The sequence below is a fragment of the Petaurus breviceps genome, unplaced genomic scaffold (genome assembly GCF_028583685.1).
Source record: "Petaurus breviceps papuanus isolate PSGF00001 unplaced genomic scaffold, PetGlider_PUasm1.0 37, whole genome shotgun sequence".
Lineage (NCBI taxonomy): Eukaryota > Metazoa > Chordata > Mammalia > Diprotodontia > Petauridae > Petaurus > Petaurus breviceps.
The window spans coordinates 82,929,798-82,947,166 of NW_027186296.1; the positions used below are offsets into that span (position 1 = coordinate 82,929,798).

Consider the following 17,369-nt stretch of genomic DNA (forward strand, 5'->3'; position numbering starts at 1 on the left):
TGGAAAGAACAACCACAAAACAATCAAAAGGTAATGCTAAAAAATTCATAGGAAATGAATGGCTATAAAAAAGATATGTGCAAAAACAGTACACCACATACTTTGGTAGAGAGGAGAAATGTACAAGTCTGATATACTGTACGTATTTTTAGATTTTTAATTTCACTGATTAGTCTTATTCATTTTTTTCTTCTTTATATCTTGAAAAATATTATTTGTTATATGTGGGATGGCTCTTTGGAAGGGGAGAAAAGGAGGCATACTGGGAGAAAATATTGCTTTATTAAAAACAAATTACGTCAATAAAAATTTATTTTTAAAAGAACTATATGCAGGAGAATGATAATGAGAAAATATACCATAATATTAGAGATGTAGCTAAAGAATCTCTCAGAGGAAAAACCATATTTCTAAAAAGATACATTAACAAAATCGAAAAAGAGTGAATTAATGACCTGAGAATGCAATTTTAAAGCCATAGAATCAACATATTAAAAAATATGGAGAAAAGGGGAACTATTGAAAGTTAGAGAAATAGAAACAATAAGAATAAAAATGCTACAGAACTGATAAATAAAACTAAATGATGATTCACTGAAAAGACTTTACAAATCCATAAACTTTTAACTAATCTGATAAAGAAAGAAAAATGAGGTTACCAAAATCAAACCTGAATGAGATTAGTTCACAAAAAAAACACAGAAAAGAAATGAAAATGTTATTCAGACCCACTAAACATAATTATATGATACCAGAACAGAAAACTTGAAGAAAAAAGTGATTATCTATAAAAATATAAATTACCCAAAATAACAAAACATGAAATTCTAATCTACATCACCCAATAACCTAAAATGAAAATTGAAGGGTCATAAAGCAACTACAAAAAGAAGAAAAAAAAAAACCCTTGGTACAGATGGATTTAGCGTTAAATTACATCAAAAGTTTAAAGAGAAATTTTAAACTATACTACACAATTTTTTTCTCAGAAACTGAGAAAACACTCTAAGAATCACTTCTTTTAGACAAATATAGATCTAATATTTAAACCAAAGAAGGATAAATCAGAGAAAGAGAACTAGAGACCAATCTTACTAAAGATTTTTGATGCAAAAAAATTTAATATTATATTAGCAAAAGGACTACAAAATTATAATAAAAATTATTCACCATAATAAAATTGAATTTATACAAATGATATTTTTTTACAATTAGAGGAAAATATTAAAAACAAAGTCAAGACCAAATTATTGTATTATTAGATACAGAAAAGACTTTGAAAATTTATCATTAGTCTATCCTAAAAACCCTGAAACATATACTTAGAGAAAAGTCCTTTTAAGATGATAACATTCTGGGTGGCTAGGTGGCACAGTGAATAGAGCACAGGCCCTGGAGTCAAGAGGACCTGAGTTCAAATGTGACCTCACACACTTAACATAAAAACTAGCCATGTGACCTCTGGCATATCACTTAACCCCAATTGCCCTCCAAAGAGCAAAAAAATAAAAAAGATGATAACATTCTAAAACTAAAACCAAATCTTAGCATTATTTAAAACAATAAAAACATTCTCCAAAATACAAGGATAAATCAGTCATTCCCTTTCTTCTCTTTTATTACCACTTCTGGTAATGCTAGTAAAAAAGGAGACAGGAGAAAGAAATCAATATCATGAACACCGACAAGTGTGATGGCTAAAACCTGAAATAAGTGAGGAAACAAAGATTTGAGCTCTTTTATTTATTTAGCAATGCATGTCAATTGCATAACCAATTGGGAACAGTACTTCTCAGCTTGGCATCAGACACCAAATACAGGGGGACAAAGATTTTTATACATTAAATAAAAAAATAACAGAATAAAAAACAACATACAAGATCAGATAATCTGAATTTCTCATTCAAGGAAATATTGGGGCTTTCTGAGTTGGAAGGGGGAGAACAAACAGGTATGACTCCCTAAAATTAGAAAAAAAAAGTGTCTCACTCTCCCCCACATGCCTGTATTCCATCAAAGGAAAAAGCAAACAATAATTGATTTACCATTACAGGGCCAGTTTTGAGATAAGACATATGGGTTGCTTGAAATGTATAACTTGTGAGAAAGTTCCTTGCATCAATCTTCAGATTTGAGTGGGTTTCTGATCAGCATATAACCTAAGTCTTTAGTTCAGTATCTTTAAGCAACAGGCAAAGGTGAACCAGCTTCCCAGAAAAACAGGCCTCGGTTCAAGCAACACAAATAAATTTTCTCACCAGCCCCCATACCGGATAAAATCCACCCCCCCCTCCCCAACACACACACACAGGTCAGAAACTGAACTAGATCCACAATAAAATAGAAAGGAAACTGAGCTAGTTCCAGAACAGAATCACAATATAGAGTCAGTTTCACACAATTCTCACCATTCCCTCATAAGGAAAAGAGAAAAAAAAATATCCCTACTTGTAGATGAAATGTTAACTTACTAGGAGAACCACTAAGAATCATGAATAGATCAAAACAATATAATTATTAATTTTGAAAAGTAAGCAGTAATAAAACAATACCAAAAAATACAATACCAAAATAAATAAATACAATAAAAACAGAAAAAAAAACAAAAGAAAATGCATTTCAAAATAACTACAAAATATGTAAAATGCATATTAGGTTATATCATGTATAAATACAATGATAAAAATACTCTTTACAATGGGGGCCTCTAGGTGGCGCAGTGAATAGAGCACTGGCCCTGGAGTCAGGAGGACTTGAGTTCAAATCCAGCCTCAGACTCTTAACACAAAACTAGCTGTGTAACCTTGGGCAAGTCACTTAACTCCAATTGCCCTACCTTCCTCCCTACAAAAAAAAGCAAAAAGAAAAATCTAAAAAAAAAATACTCTTTACAATAACGAAGGGAGACAAACAACAAAATTATCAATTATGCCTGACTTCTACCAATATAAGAAAAATGACAATTATACCTAAACAGACTTACAAATTTTCTTTGACCTTGATCAAAGTATCTAAAGCCATTTTAAAGAACTAGAAAAAAATATAATAAAATCAATTTGTAGGGGGGAAAAGCCAAAGAAATTTAACAGAAATGACAAAAAAAATAGCAATGAATACCACTTCAATACCACCTCAAACTATATTATAAATAAGTAATATAAATAAATAATCATTAATATAAAGTAATATAAATAAGTAATCATTAATTTTTTTGGCAGATGAATGAGAATCAGAACCAATTTAAATAATATAGTATTTTATTCCCAAAATTAAGAACACTAATTAAAAAATGATTGGACAAGATCTGTTCAAGAGAGTGGAAAGGTGGGGCAGCTGGGTGGCACAGTGAATACAGCACTGGCCCTGGATTCAGGAGGACCTGAGTTCAAATTAAAATTCAGACACTTGATACTTATTAGCTGTGTGACCTTGCACAAGTCACTTAACCCCAATTGCCTTGTCTTTCTCCCCTCCAAAAAAGTGGAAATGAGTTTTGCAAAAATGGAATTTACAGCAACATCTTACACTATATAAAACAAAAAGTTCCTGATAGATATCCGACATAAATATAAAACATAACATCATTAAAAAAAAAGACAGAAAAATGAGAGGAACTTTGATTTGAGAAAAAAAAAAAACTTAACCAAAAGATAGAGAGAATCCAGAACCAACAAAAACTACAATTTTAATTTTCTTAAGTTGATTTTCCTTAATCAAAACCAAAATGTTGCCAAAATAGGAAAGGGGAATCAATATATTAAATATAACTGAAAAAAACCTATACACACATATCTGTATATGTATGTATGTATACATATATATATACATGTGTACTTATATACATACACATGTGTATACATATCTATATATACACACACATGTATGGAATACCTATAAACAAGTAAGATTAAGAGACATTATTCAATATGTGTTGTGAATATATATCCATAAATATTTCTCAAAAATTGAAGTAGAAATTATTAACACAAATATAAAACATTCTTGGACCTGTGATGTGAAATCATATTGCCTCTAGCCATGAGGAACTACATTTACCCTGAAGTGTATAGCCTTAGAGAACTACATATGTATATTGTGAGGGTTAAGTGACTTTCCCAGGAAAAAGAATTCACACGTCTGAGGAGTAACTTGAACCCAGGTCTCGCTGACATTAAGGTCATCTCTCTATGGTATATCAAAATCACTCCCCCAAACCCATACATGGTTATTTTATGTCTTCAATCACTTCTGTCAGTCTTTTGTGTTGGTACCGAACTTCAGTGCTTTGAAGAATAATATAAGTGGTTGCCCTTCTGAAAAGGGGAAGTAATTTCCAGTTTGTTCACAGAAGGTTCCAGGGTAAATAAAGAAACAATCTCAGATGCTAAAGAACCTGAACTGTCATGGAGCCTTCAGATTCAATAGGCTCTATTTCTGAGGCAAAGTTAATATGGAAAATTTGTTCTCCCTTACTTTTTTCTGTAATCTAGAATAAGGAGATACCCATGGAATTGTTCATGGTCCTGATCTTTCCACTTGGGCTTTGAACTGACTTGTAAAGACTTTTTCCTTTGTCAGCTCTAACTAAAGCCATTGCTTTGGTGGTGAACTATGATCACTACAAACTTCCTTCTAAACTGTCCACCAGTTCTCTGTTCTTCAGAGAATTTCAAAGAGCTATAGGCCTTTGAGATGGAGAGATTATTTTGGACAGGGAGAATATTTGGAGGTTTTTATGGATCTTTAGTCTTGGGGAGGGGTGAAGTGTATGGCAATTAAAAAAAAATAAAAACAAAGTAGATGTCGATCAAATGGATGACAGCAAAACAAATTTTGGTAAAATTAATGTAATAGTGTACCACTGCACTCTTAAGAAATGATTAATATGAGAAATTCAAAGAAATACAGAAAGATTTGTATGAAGTAATAAGCTGTGAAATGAGTAGAACCCAGCAAACAATATTCACAGTGAAAACAATTTATATTAAGAGATTAATTAGATTAACATGTACAATTATAATGACCAATGGGGGGCAGGGGAACTTGAGAAACATTTCTTTCTTTTCATTAGAATGCAGAGTGATTACAAATCTGGAATATTGCATATGTATATGTGGTTAGATGAGGTCCACATATTAGTCAGCTTTGCTTAATTCTATTTTTCCCCTTATTTATAAGGAAAAACTCATTTGCTAGTGAAAGAAAGGAGTGTTGGAGGTAAATTAAAAGCAAAATACATCAAAAGAATAAATTACAATTAGTGGACTTCGCAAGGTTTAAAGTTGGAAAGGGCAATAGAGGTCATAAGAATATCTAGTTCAATGTTTTCAATATATACTTGAAGAAAGTGAGGCCTAGAATGGTTAAATGTCTTGTTCAAGTTGACCCAAATATCAAGGTAGAATTGAGATTTAAACCCAGGTCCTCTGCTTCAAACACAGCATTCATTTCTTTACCTTCTATCTCTAAAGTGCATGACGCCTCCAACTCATAAATTCTTTAAAATTGACTTCTGTGGTATGAGGAGAATTTTTACACCAATAAAAGTTATGCAGCTTTCGTAAACCACACAAAACAAAGTTGGAGACTGTGCTAAAATATCTATGTGTTGACATGGGAGAATCACACCAAGTGCATCTATCATAGGGGAATGAAAATCCATACAAAATACAAGATGGAGACAATACAAACATATGACACAGGCTTCAAATGGAGAAAGAAAATCAGATGCAGGGGAGGAGAGAGCACTATTTCCATGATCGTTCCTTTCTGTGATTCCAAAAACATAGACGTAAAAATTTTGAGTTTTCTCTTTTTTAAACTCTAATAAGAAGATTCACCCATATGATCATTCCACAAAGAATCCAGTTTAACTCAATCTGAATTTGCCAAAGAACAAACCTGTTCCTGAAAGGAGAAAAGTAAACCTCCATCTATAAAAATCCAAAGCATGCGTGTACAGTATTGAAAAGAGTGCACAGTAGGAAGTGTACAAAAGCAGCATACCTACCTTACTCCCCCATAGGATCACAGATTTTGAGCTGCAAGGCACTTGAGCACCCAACTAGTCCAACACCTTCATTTTACAAACTCAGCTTTGTAACTTACAAAAGGTCTCATCAAAACTTCAATACAACTACTAGAGGACAGAGACTTGCAGATTTCCTTTTATCTTAGTAGCTTAGCAAATCATAATGATAAACTGGCAGACCCTTTCCCTTGACTATGAGTATCTGGAAGCTGTTCTCATGAGGCAAAGAACTCCTCACAACTTGCAAAAAACAGCAATGGACCAAGATTTAAGCATACTACAGCACTGCACTTTAAAGCATCACTTAAAGCCATCCCTTTATCATCCTCTTTTTACCAAACCTTTCTCTGTTTCCTTTTGGCTGACATGGAAAAATGGACTAGATTTATAAAAATACCTCATGTTTAAAAAGTACTTTGTATATTAAGTAGTTGTTTATTTAGAAGCTTATGAGTTAAGAAATAGAGGTATTACTACAATTCTCATTTCATAGATTAGGGACCTGAAGATCAGAGAGGTTAAATAATTTTTTCCCACGTCACACAGCAGGTTAGTGGTAGGGCCTAGATTCAAACCCAAGTCTTCTGTCTCCAAGGTCAGTGTGTGTTCTATTACCCTTCCCTCTTTCTTGTCTCTTCCTTTTTTCTTCCTTCCTTTGTTCTTTCCTTCATTCCTTCCTTCCTCTCTTCCTTTCTTCTTCCTTCCTTCCTCCCTCCATCTTACCCTTCTTTCCTTTTCTTTTTTCTGCCTTCCTTTCTTTTTTTTTCTTTCCTTCCCTCCCTAGAACTTCACCTTCTGTTGCTGCTTTCCTAGTTCAGCTCGGAAGAAGATTAGAGGTAGTATATCAAATAAAAAGCAAGAGGCAGGGAGGAAGAAGAGAAGATAAATAATCCTGTGAATCCCTATAAAGGAAAACGGCACTGAATGGGTCTACTGTTTATTGAATTAAGAAAGCTAGTAAAAAATTTAATTTGTGTAATGTAAAATTTATGTATCAAAGTGAACCCTTCTGTGAGCTTGAGTTACTAACAATCAGATAACTTAGGCAACTCTATGTGGTTAGCTGTCTCTACTGCCCAAGAAAATTGTTCACAAAGTGGGTAGGGGTAGAGGTATCTACACCTGAGGCCCCACTATTATCACAAGAAAAATCAGGATTTGGAAAGAAGGGGAAAAGAATTCATTCCCAAGTGTGTTAAAATTTTAAAACAATAATTTTCCCAAAACAGACTGATTCAAATACCACAATAGTGCATTTTGGGGTACTTACGACCATCCACAGTCCTGGACTCCAGATGCACAAGGTCTGGCTCCCTGTTTGACCTCATCACTGACCTGAAAGGGAGATACACAGACATGAACTTAAGTCAATAAAAACTCTCCCATGCCTGGACTGTGCACCCCCATACCTCTACCTACCTCTTAGAATCTTTGGCTTATGTTTCCTTCAATGGAAAACTTTTCTTTTTCTCTAAAACTCCAACCTTTGATGATGTCTCCCTCCCCAGATTATCTCATATTTATTTATCTATATTCATGTTGTACCTCACTAGGATAGAAAATGTTTGAGGAACCAGATTTTTTTTTGTCTTTTTTGTTTCTCTTTTTTTTTAAAAAACTTTTTTTCTTTGACTATAGCTCATTTTTATCTTTCTTTTAAACTTTTTTTTTGTCTTTGACTCTACTTCATTTTTGTTATACACATTTCAGTCTTTGTGACCACAATTTGGGGTTTTCTTAGAGAACATAATGGAGTAGTTTGACTTTTTTTTTTTTACCTCAACTCATTTTATAGATGAGGAAACTGGGGCAACCAGTGTTAAAGGACTTACCCAGAGTCAAATTGTTAGTAAATATCTGAGAATGAATTTGAACTCAAGTGTTCTTGACTGCAGGGCTGGCATTCAATCCACTGTACCACCTAGCTGATGAATTGACTCAAAATTGAAAATGAATGTAATGATCACCACAATGACCATTCGTGACTTGTTTTATCATTTTATCTAACAGCCATGTCTCCTGCCTCTCAGTCACTATTTGTATTCTTGTTTTTATAATGTCATCCTATATTACCTCTTAACTAATTCACTTTCCTATTGCTTTGTCTATGGTAAGGTACCCTTGTGCATGTGTATGCACACACACACATATACACACACATACCTAAGAAAGGCATTAATGTATTTTATGGCCTACTTATTTTTTTCAGACAAGGGAGTTGAAGTTCACAGTCAATAAGTGACTTCACCAAGGGCCCACAATGGGTAAGTGGCAGAGTGAGGATCTGTCTCTCTATGTCTATGCCCAGTGCTATTTGGAGCATCCTGCTTCCCCCGCTCTCCCCCCACATACACACACTTTCTGTCAGTGTCACCTGACAGATAAACCAAATGTTTGGTGTACTACTTCCTTTGTAAAACATCATCTTCAGGGTCTGCCTTCTTACATTCATTTATTTTTCATTTCCTAAAGAAATATTAAGTATTCTATGGTTAATATTTCCTCACAAATAGAGGGGAAAAGCAAAATTTTGTCATTTCCTTAAATAGGTAGGGGAAAATGTTTGACCCTTTAATATCATTAGAATCTGTTTTGTTGAGAGGCTGGACAATAAAATGGCTTTTGAAAAGTGCTATCACTCTATCTCAGTGCTCTGACTAGTGCTGGTCAAAGGCACAGAGTGTTTCCTAACTCTCCACTTGCAGAAAAGCCAATCGATTGGATCCATTGTTGATCTCTCTAGACAAGACCTCAGCTATCCATCAGCATCAGAGAAGAAAAGAAGTCTGCCTGACATCCCTCATGCTGACAAGCATGGTAGTTAACTCCCGTTATGTGAGAGTTTAGAGGGGGAGACAGTGAGTTCCTGACTTACTTTTCAAATCTATAACTTTTGGCCTTCTAATTAGTGTGTTGCCTCCCACATGCAGAGTCTATTCTCTGCCTCAAAGTATTCTCTAACACTCAGGAAAAAAAATGTGAAAAAGCTCACACTTGAATACCATCTATTTGGATTTCCACCAACGGGTGGCCAGCACCGTCTTGGGAGGGATACAGACATGGTATGGATTCAGAATCTTCCTTTACTGTAACCATAGTCCTATAGTCTCAGTTCTCCTCAAAAACTTTAAAAATATAGGCCATGGTTATCATTTATTTGTTCCCCTATGTCCAGGAGAGCATATCATAATGCCTTTGCATATAATGAATTTTTAATTAATACAACCTACTGACTTGAGGGGTACTATGGCATCATTAAAATCCTGGGTTCAAGTTCCAGCTCCAAGACTTAACTGGCATGTGACTCAAGACAATTCAGAACCTCTTTAGACCTCCATTTCCCCATCTATTTAATGCAGTAAAATTTGCAGTAACCATCTAAAACCTAACATTGCTGTGAGTAATTGCCCTGGAAAGTGATATATTAAAATGAGCTACTTTATTACAGTAGGATCATAGTTGGCAGGCACTGGAGGTCATTAAGTCCAACAGCATCATTTTTTTTATATGAGATTAAGACTCACAGACTTATAAAGGATCACTTAGCTAGGAAGTCTGAGATGCAACTTGAACCCGGCTCACACACTCTATTCATTGTATCATGCTGATAGCACTATTTGCATGATTTAGAATACTGCCTCCATAGTCACAATAGTCACATAATTCCAACTTCATAGGGCTTTCCAGTTTCTAGAACAGTTTCATTAGAATTATCTTATTTAATAAACAAGAGAATTTAATGCTTTTAAGTAGGAGCAACATGGTCCAGTGGATAAAATTCTGGACTTCAAATCATAAAACAATTGTTTTCAATCTTACTAGTTAAGTGAAGAAGCAACTAGGAGGAGGAGTGGATAGAGGACTGCACCTGGAATCAGGAAAACTCTTCTTCCTTCGTTCAAATTTGGCCTCAGACATTTATTATTGGCTGTGTGGCCCTGAACAAGTCACTGAACTCTGCCTCAGTTTCTTCCTATGTAAAATGAACTAGAGAAGGAAACGGCAAGCCGCTCCAGTAACTTTGCCAAGAAAAACCCACATGAGGTCATGAAAAGTCACAAAAAACAATTGAACAACCAAGTTCACTGACTCTGGGGAAGTCAAGTAGCTAGCTATGTGCTTCAAGCAATTGCCTAAGATACTAGATGCCATAGTCAGTTTATTATCTGAACAGGTACAAGGAGTTCTCATGAAAGGAATTCCACACAGTTATGAAATCATAGATATATGTGTGTATGTATGTATGTGTATGTCTCTATATATGTATACACACACATATATATACACACATAGATACTTCCAACTCTAAATACACACACACATATATCAAACTTATGATCCTATAACAGTTGCTAATATGCATACACATATGTATGTATGTATTTAGAGCTAGAAAGATAATTAGAGGTCATCAAGTCAAATGCCATAATTTTACAGCTGAGGAAATAGGCCTAGAGAAATTAAGTGCCTTACCCAAGGTCACATAGTAAGTGATGAAGTCACCATCAAACTCAAGTTTTCTGATTCCAAATTTAGTACCCTTTCTACTATACTTTGCTGACTCTCTTATGTTTTGTATTCTATGAAGTATTACACAATGTTTCACATAATATGAAATATAATATTAAGTATTACATGAACAGAAAGCATTATTATCTCAATTTTTCTGATGAATTTAACATACTGTAGTTGTGATTTTTTCAAGGTCACACAGATTTATTAAAAATTAAAATAGCAAATATCTATGTAGTACTTTAAGGTTTGCAAAGTGCTTTACAAATATTATCTAATATTTTTCCTGATAATAATCCTGAGAGGTAGGTGTTATTATTATCCCCATTTTACAGAGGAAGAAATTGAAATTGGCAGAAGTTAAGTAATTTGTCCTAGGTCACACAGCAGTTCCTATCTGAAGCAGGATCTGAAGTTAGTTATCACTCTAAAGACTTCTCTATGCACTGTACCACCTAGTTGTAAATTATCTACTAAGTATCATTATTATTTATTATTACTAATTAAGGGAACATTTATTAAGTGCCCAGTATATATCAGGTGCTGTGGGGTACAAAGCTTAAAAATGATGTTTTACTTGTGGAAACTCAAATTCTATTAAGTTGGATAAAGGTACATCATATATATAGATAAATAGAACACAAAGTATATAGAATATAGTTATAGCAAGGCAGTTCCTTTTCCTATCAGGAAGATGAGTACATTGAATTACATTATGGTCCCTTTCATCTGTATGTATATGCAGTAGGAGTTTTAGAAACAATTGTATAATAAGAACAGTGAAAGAAGATGCCATTGGCTGGGCTTAACCAAGTCTGACCCCTGGGCAGTTACGTCTGATCATGAACGGTCAATCAACAATTAACAAATGGAAGTTTACTTAGCTATATCTTAGAAAGGATATTCAACAAGGACAGAGCACTTAGCATAGGTAGAAAAGGCCCCATCCTGAAAATGGTCTGATCATCAGGACAGGATTCTGTGACTCCTCTGGCCTTCATTCATGGAACAAGTCTGAAGAGACCCTACCTCAAGTAGGTAGGACTTTTCTTGCCCTTAAGTAAATGGGAATGCATAGCAACATGACCCATGTCAACCAGAAAGCTGTCTCAACCACATAACTTGAGTCTTAACTCTCTGATCCAATTAAGTCTTGGGAATGGCCTTCTTTGCCTTTAGAAAGAACTAAGTGTAGTTCAGTGGTAAATAATGATCTTATCACAGGAAGTTATGTGTGATAGAGAGTCTAACATTCAGGGCATGGTGCTAAAAAGATCACAAGACCTGTCAATCAAGTTTTATCATTTGGGGCAGATCATTTTCCTGGTTAATCACTAAAAGCATCATGATATTTATTCACCACGTTTTTCCTTAGTGCCCTCTATATTCAGAACACTTTATTTGGTACTGAAGAAGACACAATAAAGAGTTAAACACCACTGGGATCCTCACAGAGCTTAGGGGAAACAAAATACATACTTAGGAAACTACAAAACAGAATCATAGGATTATGGGTTTAGTGTTGAAGGGGCTCTCAGAGTTTATCTATTCTAATGATCTTATTACACAGCTTAGTAAACTGCAGCCCCAAATGGGATTTGATTCCCTATCTTCTGATTTAAGAGCCAGAATTCTTCCTACTGTACCATACTCTTCCCCTATCAAGGAAAAGGAAAAAAAGATCTGCTCTAGAAGTACAGTGACAGAAGATATAACTTCTGGTTGACAAATGTGAAATACTTCACCAATTTCTTTTCATCCATATCCTATATGTCTAAACTTCTAAGATTGTAAGGGGAGGAGTTCACAGTTACAGGTTATTTTGGAATAATTGATGATTGCGACAGAGAAGCCTACAAAAAAGTCACCAACAAGATTTAAAAAATAATAACAATAACAATCATGCTCAGAAATACTACATTGGCAATGTCAGCTATGCAACTTTGGGATTTTTAAAATAAAATCAGCCAAATGCAGTCTTTGTAGATGTATTCTACAGAGAGGCTCAGAAATGTCACCAGTTTATCATTCTTGTGGCATTTTGTCTCCGTTTAGACTAGTTTAATATAGTGCTTAATAAATGCTGTGAAATCACAAAATGTCCTGATGCTGATAAGTGCAGAGCAAGTATTAAAAAATAAACACTGTGACAGAACAGAAGCTGGTTATTCAGATTTAGAGTTCCTAGTTAATGACATGCATAGGAAGCAGGAAGAATTGCAGGGTGAAAGTACCTTGAATCCCAGTTTTCCCATTTAGTACCAATAGAAGGGATATTCTCTTAGGCCCTGTCCATAAATGAAGCAAATATGAGCAATTTTTGGCCTTCTGGTGCCTAACAGATTTCTGTGCTTCTAAGTGAAACATATGGTCCTAGAGAAAATGTACAATATACCTGACTTTCTCCTCCTTCAGCTTGGAAGAAATTATACTGGGCTTCATCTTACTCCAGTACCCTAATACCCCATGCCCATATATCCAAAGAAAGTTCTATACAAAAGAAAAATATTTATTATTCTTTGGTGGAATCACTGCCCCACTACCCATCTAGGGGATCTAAACCAGACAACCTAGAAGAAAAAGTATCTTCTCTAGCCTACAGTGAACCCCATGCATCTGAATATCTCCTTCCTTCCTTCCTTCCTTCCTTAGAGGAAATTGGGATTAAGTGACTTGCCCAAGGTCACACAGCTAGTAAGTATGTAAGATCATATTTGAACTCAGGTCCTCCTGACTCCAAGTCTGGTGCTCTATCCACTGGGCAACCTGGCTGTCCCTGAATGTCTGCTTTCTTAACAAAGATGCTATCCTGCTCAAAGGTTCTCCTAAGACACCCCTCCCAATTAAAATAGCACCCTTACACTAAGGCCTCTTAAATCACATTTCACTCTATCTTTCTCTAGATGGCAGATCATAAGGAAGCCCCAAGATTCTCTCAAAACAAATAATACCTCTAAACTTAAAGGCAGAATAGCATTTATAATTCCTCACAGTAAAAGGAGAGTATGTGGGTATCTGAGATAGGTGTCCACTTATTACAGTTCAACACCAGACAATGGCTATGATCAGAACTGACAGAAAAGAATCTTAGTAAACAAGTGGAAAGGCCTGAGTGGAGGTCAGTACCATGAACAGTTCCAATTATATCTCCTTGCTCAGTTTAGATTACAAGTAAATAAGCCCAGATCTTTTTAACTAACTTGGCCCTGGAAACAGAGCTTACTCAGTCTGAAGGTTTTATATCCATTACTTTAGGTCTGATTCTCCAATATCCAAGACAGTTTCCTCATCTACCCTGGGCCCAACAAAGTGAAAAGCACTTCACCTTCTCAAGAAGGCAAATGCCTGTCACCAAGGTCAGCAGCAGCACAGAAGACCCACATTGATACCTGCTGACATAAAACAGTCCTGCCAAGGGTTCTATGGGAGTAATCTAGATATGCCATAACCTCATTACCATTACTGCTCTCCTGCATAGGAAGACATCATACTCATTACTTCTAGCTTGCTCACAGGCACTCTCCCTATTTATCTTGGTTTATCATTTTCATAGGTGAATTATTCTAGATGCATCTCATTCAGTGATTGGAATATTTCTTCTCACAAATACAGGGAAAGCTGTGCAATTCTGTGTGTGTGTGTGTATGTGTGTGTATCTCTCCCTCCCTCTTCATCTTCCCCTCCTTTGTCTGCTAGTTCAGTTGAAAAAAATGGGTCTTCTTGTTAAAGATCACTAAGAGAAAAAAAGTCGAGAAGCAAAAGAAGATTGACATATTCAGTCATTCAGAAACAGAATAATAGACAATAAAAAATGTAAAGGGATTTAGACATTTAATTCTTCTGTTTCAATCATAAAAATGGAGAAAGTGAGGCATAAACAGGCATAAAAATGGTGAAGCAGCTTACTTGTATCACACAGTTAGCTAGCAGCAACATCTAGACTAGAACTTGGGAGTCCTGCATACTAATCCATTATATTATGCAATGGGGTCTACTTCTTGCTTTGCCATCTCCTAGCCATGAAACAAATTTCACTTTAGGTTCCTATTCCAGTGGTCATTTCCTGAAACTAATTTCTTCCAAGTCCTCTAATCCATTAAGCAGTTGCTTCAACATAAAAGCTTTAGAAATTCATGAGAGATATGCAAAATCATGAGAATTGGCAATGAAGACTAAATGAGGTTGGTTATATGATTTTATGAAAAGAGTTCTAGCTCAGAGTCAGGAGATCTAGATTTTCATCCCACCTCTGCCACTGCCTCACTAATATGACATTGAACAGACCAGTTCTTCTTTCCAAATCTCAGTTTCTTCCTCTGTAAATGAGAGGATTGAGTTTAGTTCATGTCAGTCATTTTCAGTTGTGTCTGACTCTTTTGAGACCCCATTTGAGGCTTTCTTAACCTCTTTGATTTCTTGGTATGGTCTGACATTTCCTTCTCCAGTTCATTTTATAGAAGAGGAAACTGAGGTAAACAGGGTTAAGTGACTTAACCAGGGTCGCCCAGCTAGTAAATAACTGAAATCAAATTTGAATGCAGGAAGATCTAGAGGACCAATAAAGTCCCCTTCATCACTAAAAGTTTATGATGGTGGTGGTGAAAACTGACAGAGGGGAAGAAGGGAAAGAGACCTCTTTTCCCCAACCTTTGAATGATTTTTCTAAAATGCTAGTTAGGAAAAGGTGAGGGTGTTACATATAATAAAGTTGCCATGGGCATTCCTTTCTACTCTTTTCTCTTAGCTCTTAAGACTTCAGGTGACTGCTCAAATCTTGCTTCCCTCTAAATTCTAGACCTCTGACTCATTATGGAAAATGCTATCAATGAACTCTGCCCTACTGGGCTCTCACTTCTTAACTTCCACAGGTGATACTAATTCAGGATGAAGAATGAGAAAGAGGTAGTGGGTGAACAGCTATATAGCTCCCAAGATCCTTCATCAGAACAAATGGACAAAGAACATTGTTGGGAAAAAACTTTTTGAGGGGCAGGAGTAGAAGCAATATTGTTATCTGAATGTTCACTTTGACTAACTCACCGTCAAATCTGGGAAACTTGACTTAGTTGCCCTCATTCTACCTAACTTATCTACCTCCATCTGGCTTAGCTGAATGCACACACCTTTCCTTCATTGAGCTCTTCTTTAGCTATCCCCTAGATCCCACCAAAGTTGCACCCATGCAACCAGACCAAGCTTCATATAGGGGCAGATGTAATTCTGTTGGTTCATTCAAATGCCACAGAATACTACTGACTGCCTATCTACTCTAAGCAGCCCTAAAGAAGCTATGTAAGCCAAATCTGTACCCCAGGAAACTAAAATAAGTTACCAGTGATGTTAGTCTTCCTTAGTGAGTTATGTTCCCTTCAGTTTGGTCTTGCCCTTGTTAAGTCATTTCAGCTTTGTCCAACTCTGCATGACCCCATTTTGAGGTTTTCTTGGTAAAGATACTGGAGTGGTTTGCCATTTACTTGTCCAGCTCATTTTACAGATGAGAAAATGGAGGCAAAGAGGATTAAGTGATTTCCCCAGGGTCACATAGCTAGGAAGAGTCTGAGGTTGAATTCAAAGTCAGATCTTCCTGACTCCAGGCTCAGCACTCTATACTACCTGTCTACCTTTGAGATCTGTTCATGCATACCTTCTGATAGATAATATTCTTTCTGGGCTCTCAAGAAATCCAAGCTTCCCCAACACCATCATGTTCTTCGCTATTCTGTCTTTGAACAGAGCCATGGAGAACTGGGCTGTGTATCTTGGGCAGGCACAAGTGCAAGGATATTGGCATAGGAACCTTCTTGGAAAGCACATAATATAGGCCCTGTTTGTGAAAATTCAATGACAATGATTCCTGACTTATTGATTGTAGCATTATTAGTTCCATGATACACCCATCTATACACGTAGAAAACTACACTGACAGAGAGAGATGATCTAAATCCTTTGCTCAAGGGAGATTCTAGTACCTTTCTCAAACATAGCATAATTGATAAAGCCACTAGAATTGGAATTAGGAGAGATCTGCGTTCAAAAGCCACCACTTGTGGGGTGGCTAAGTGACACAGTGAATAGAGCACTGGTCCTGGAGTCAGGAGGTCCTGAATTCAAATCCGACCTCAGACACTTAACACAAAAAACTAGCTGTGTGACCTTAGGTAAGTCACTTAACCCCAATTACCCTACCTTCCCCCCTCCAAAATAGCAAAAAAAAAAAAAAGAAGAAGAAGAAGAAGAAGAAGGGAAAAAAGCCACCACTTGTATTCATTCTCTCTGTCATCAAAGCCAAGTCAATGGTGGGGTTGTTTCTGGATCTCAGTTTCCTCAACTACAAAACAGCAACAATGATACCTAAAGTATTTACCTCAAAATTATCATGAGATAATACTGTGTATATAAAGCATTCTGCAAACCTTAACATGCTTCATAAATAACTTAAGGAATTGAGTAGATATCTTATTGGTTTGCCTGAGGCTCATCAGGGAGATTAAATTGCCTTGCCCACAGTCTTGGAGTTAAAGTCAGAGATAATATTTGACCTGTGGTTTTCTTTACTCCAAGGCCAGCAAGCTATCCACTCCACCCTGCTGCTTTATATACATCAGAGAGAGAAACATAGTGGATAGAATTCTGTACTCAAAGCAGAAAAACCTGGCTTCTAATGCCTCCTCTGATACTTTGGAGAAGACCACTAACCACTTAGTCTTGGCTTTCTCAGCTGTAAAATGGAGTTAATAATAATAATACCTACCTTACAGTCTTATGACTCAAATGATATGAGATATGTATGGATAGACAGATAGATAGAAACATAGTGTCTCACTAA

The 17,369-nt window shown here is 35.8% G+C and overlaps 1 protein-coding gene across 3 annotated transcripts in view; it reads right to left on the minus strand.

Moving 5' to 3' along the window:
* The window catches only part of SORCS1 (sortilin related VPS10 domain containing receptor 1), a 711,184-nt gene that overhangs the window by 187,641 nt on the left and 506,174 nt on the right, over positions 1-17,369 (minus strand). For all 3 annotated transcript variants that reach the window (XM_069098910.1, XM_069098911.1, XM_069098909.1), the window contains exon 6: positions 7,302-7,366. In XM_069098910.1, coding sequence (XP_068955011.1) covers positions 7,302-7,366 — 65 coding nt within the window. The remainder of the gene's footprint in view (positions 1-7,301; positions 7,367-17,369) is intronic.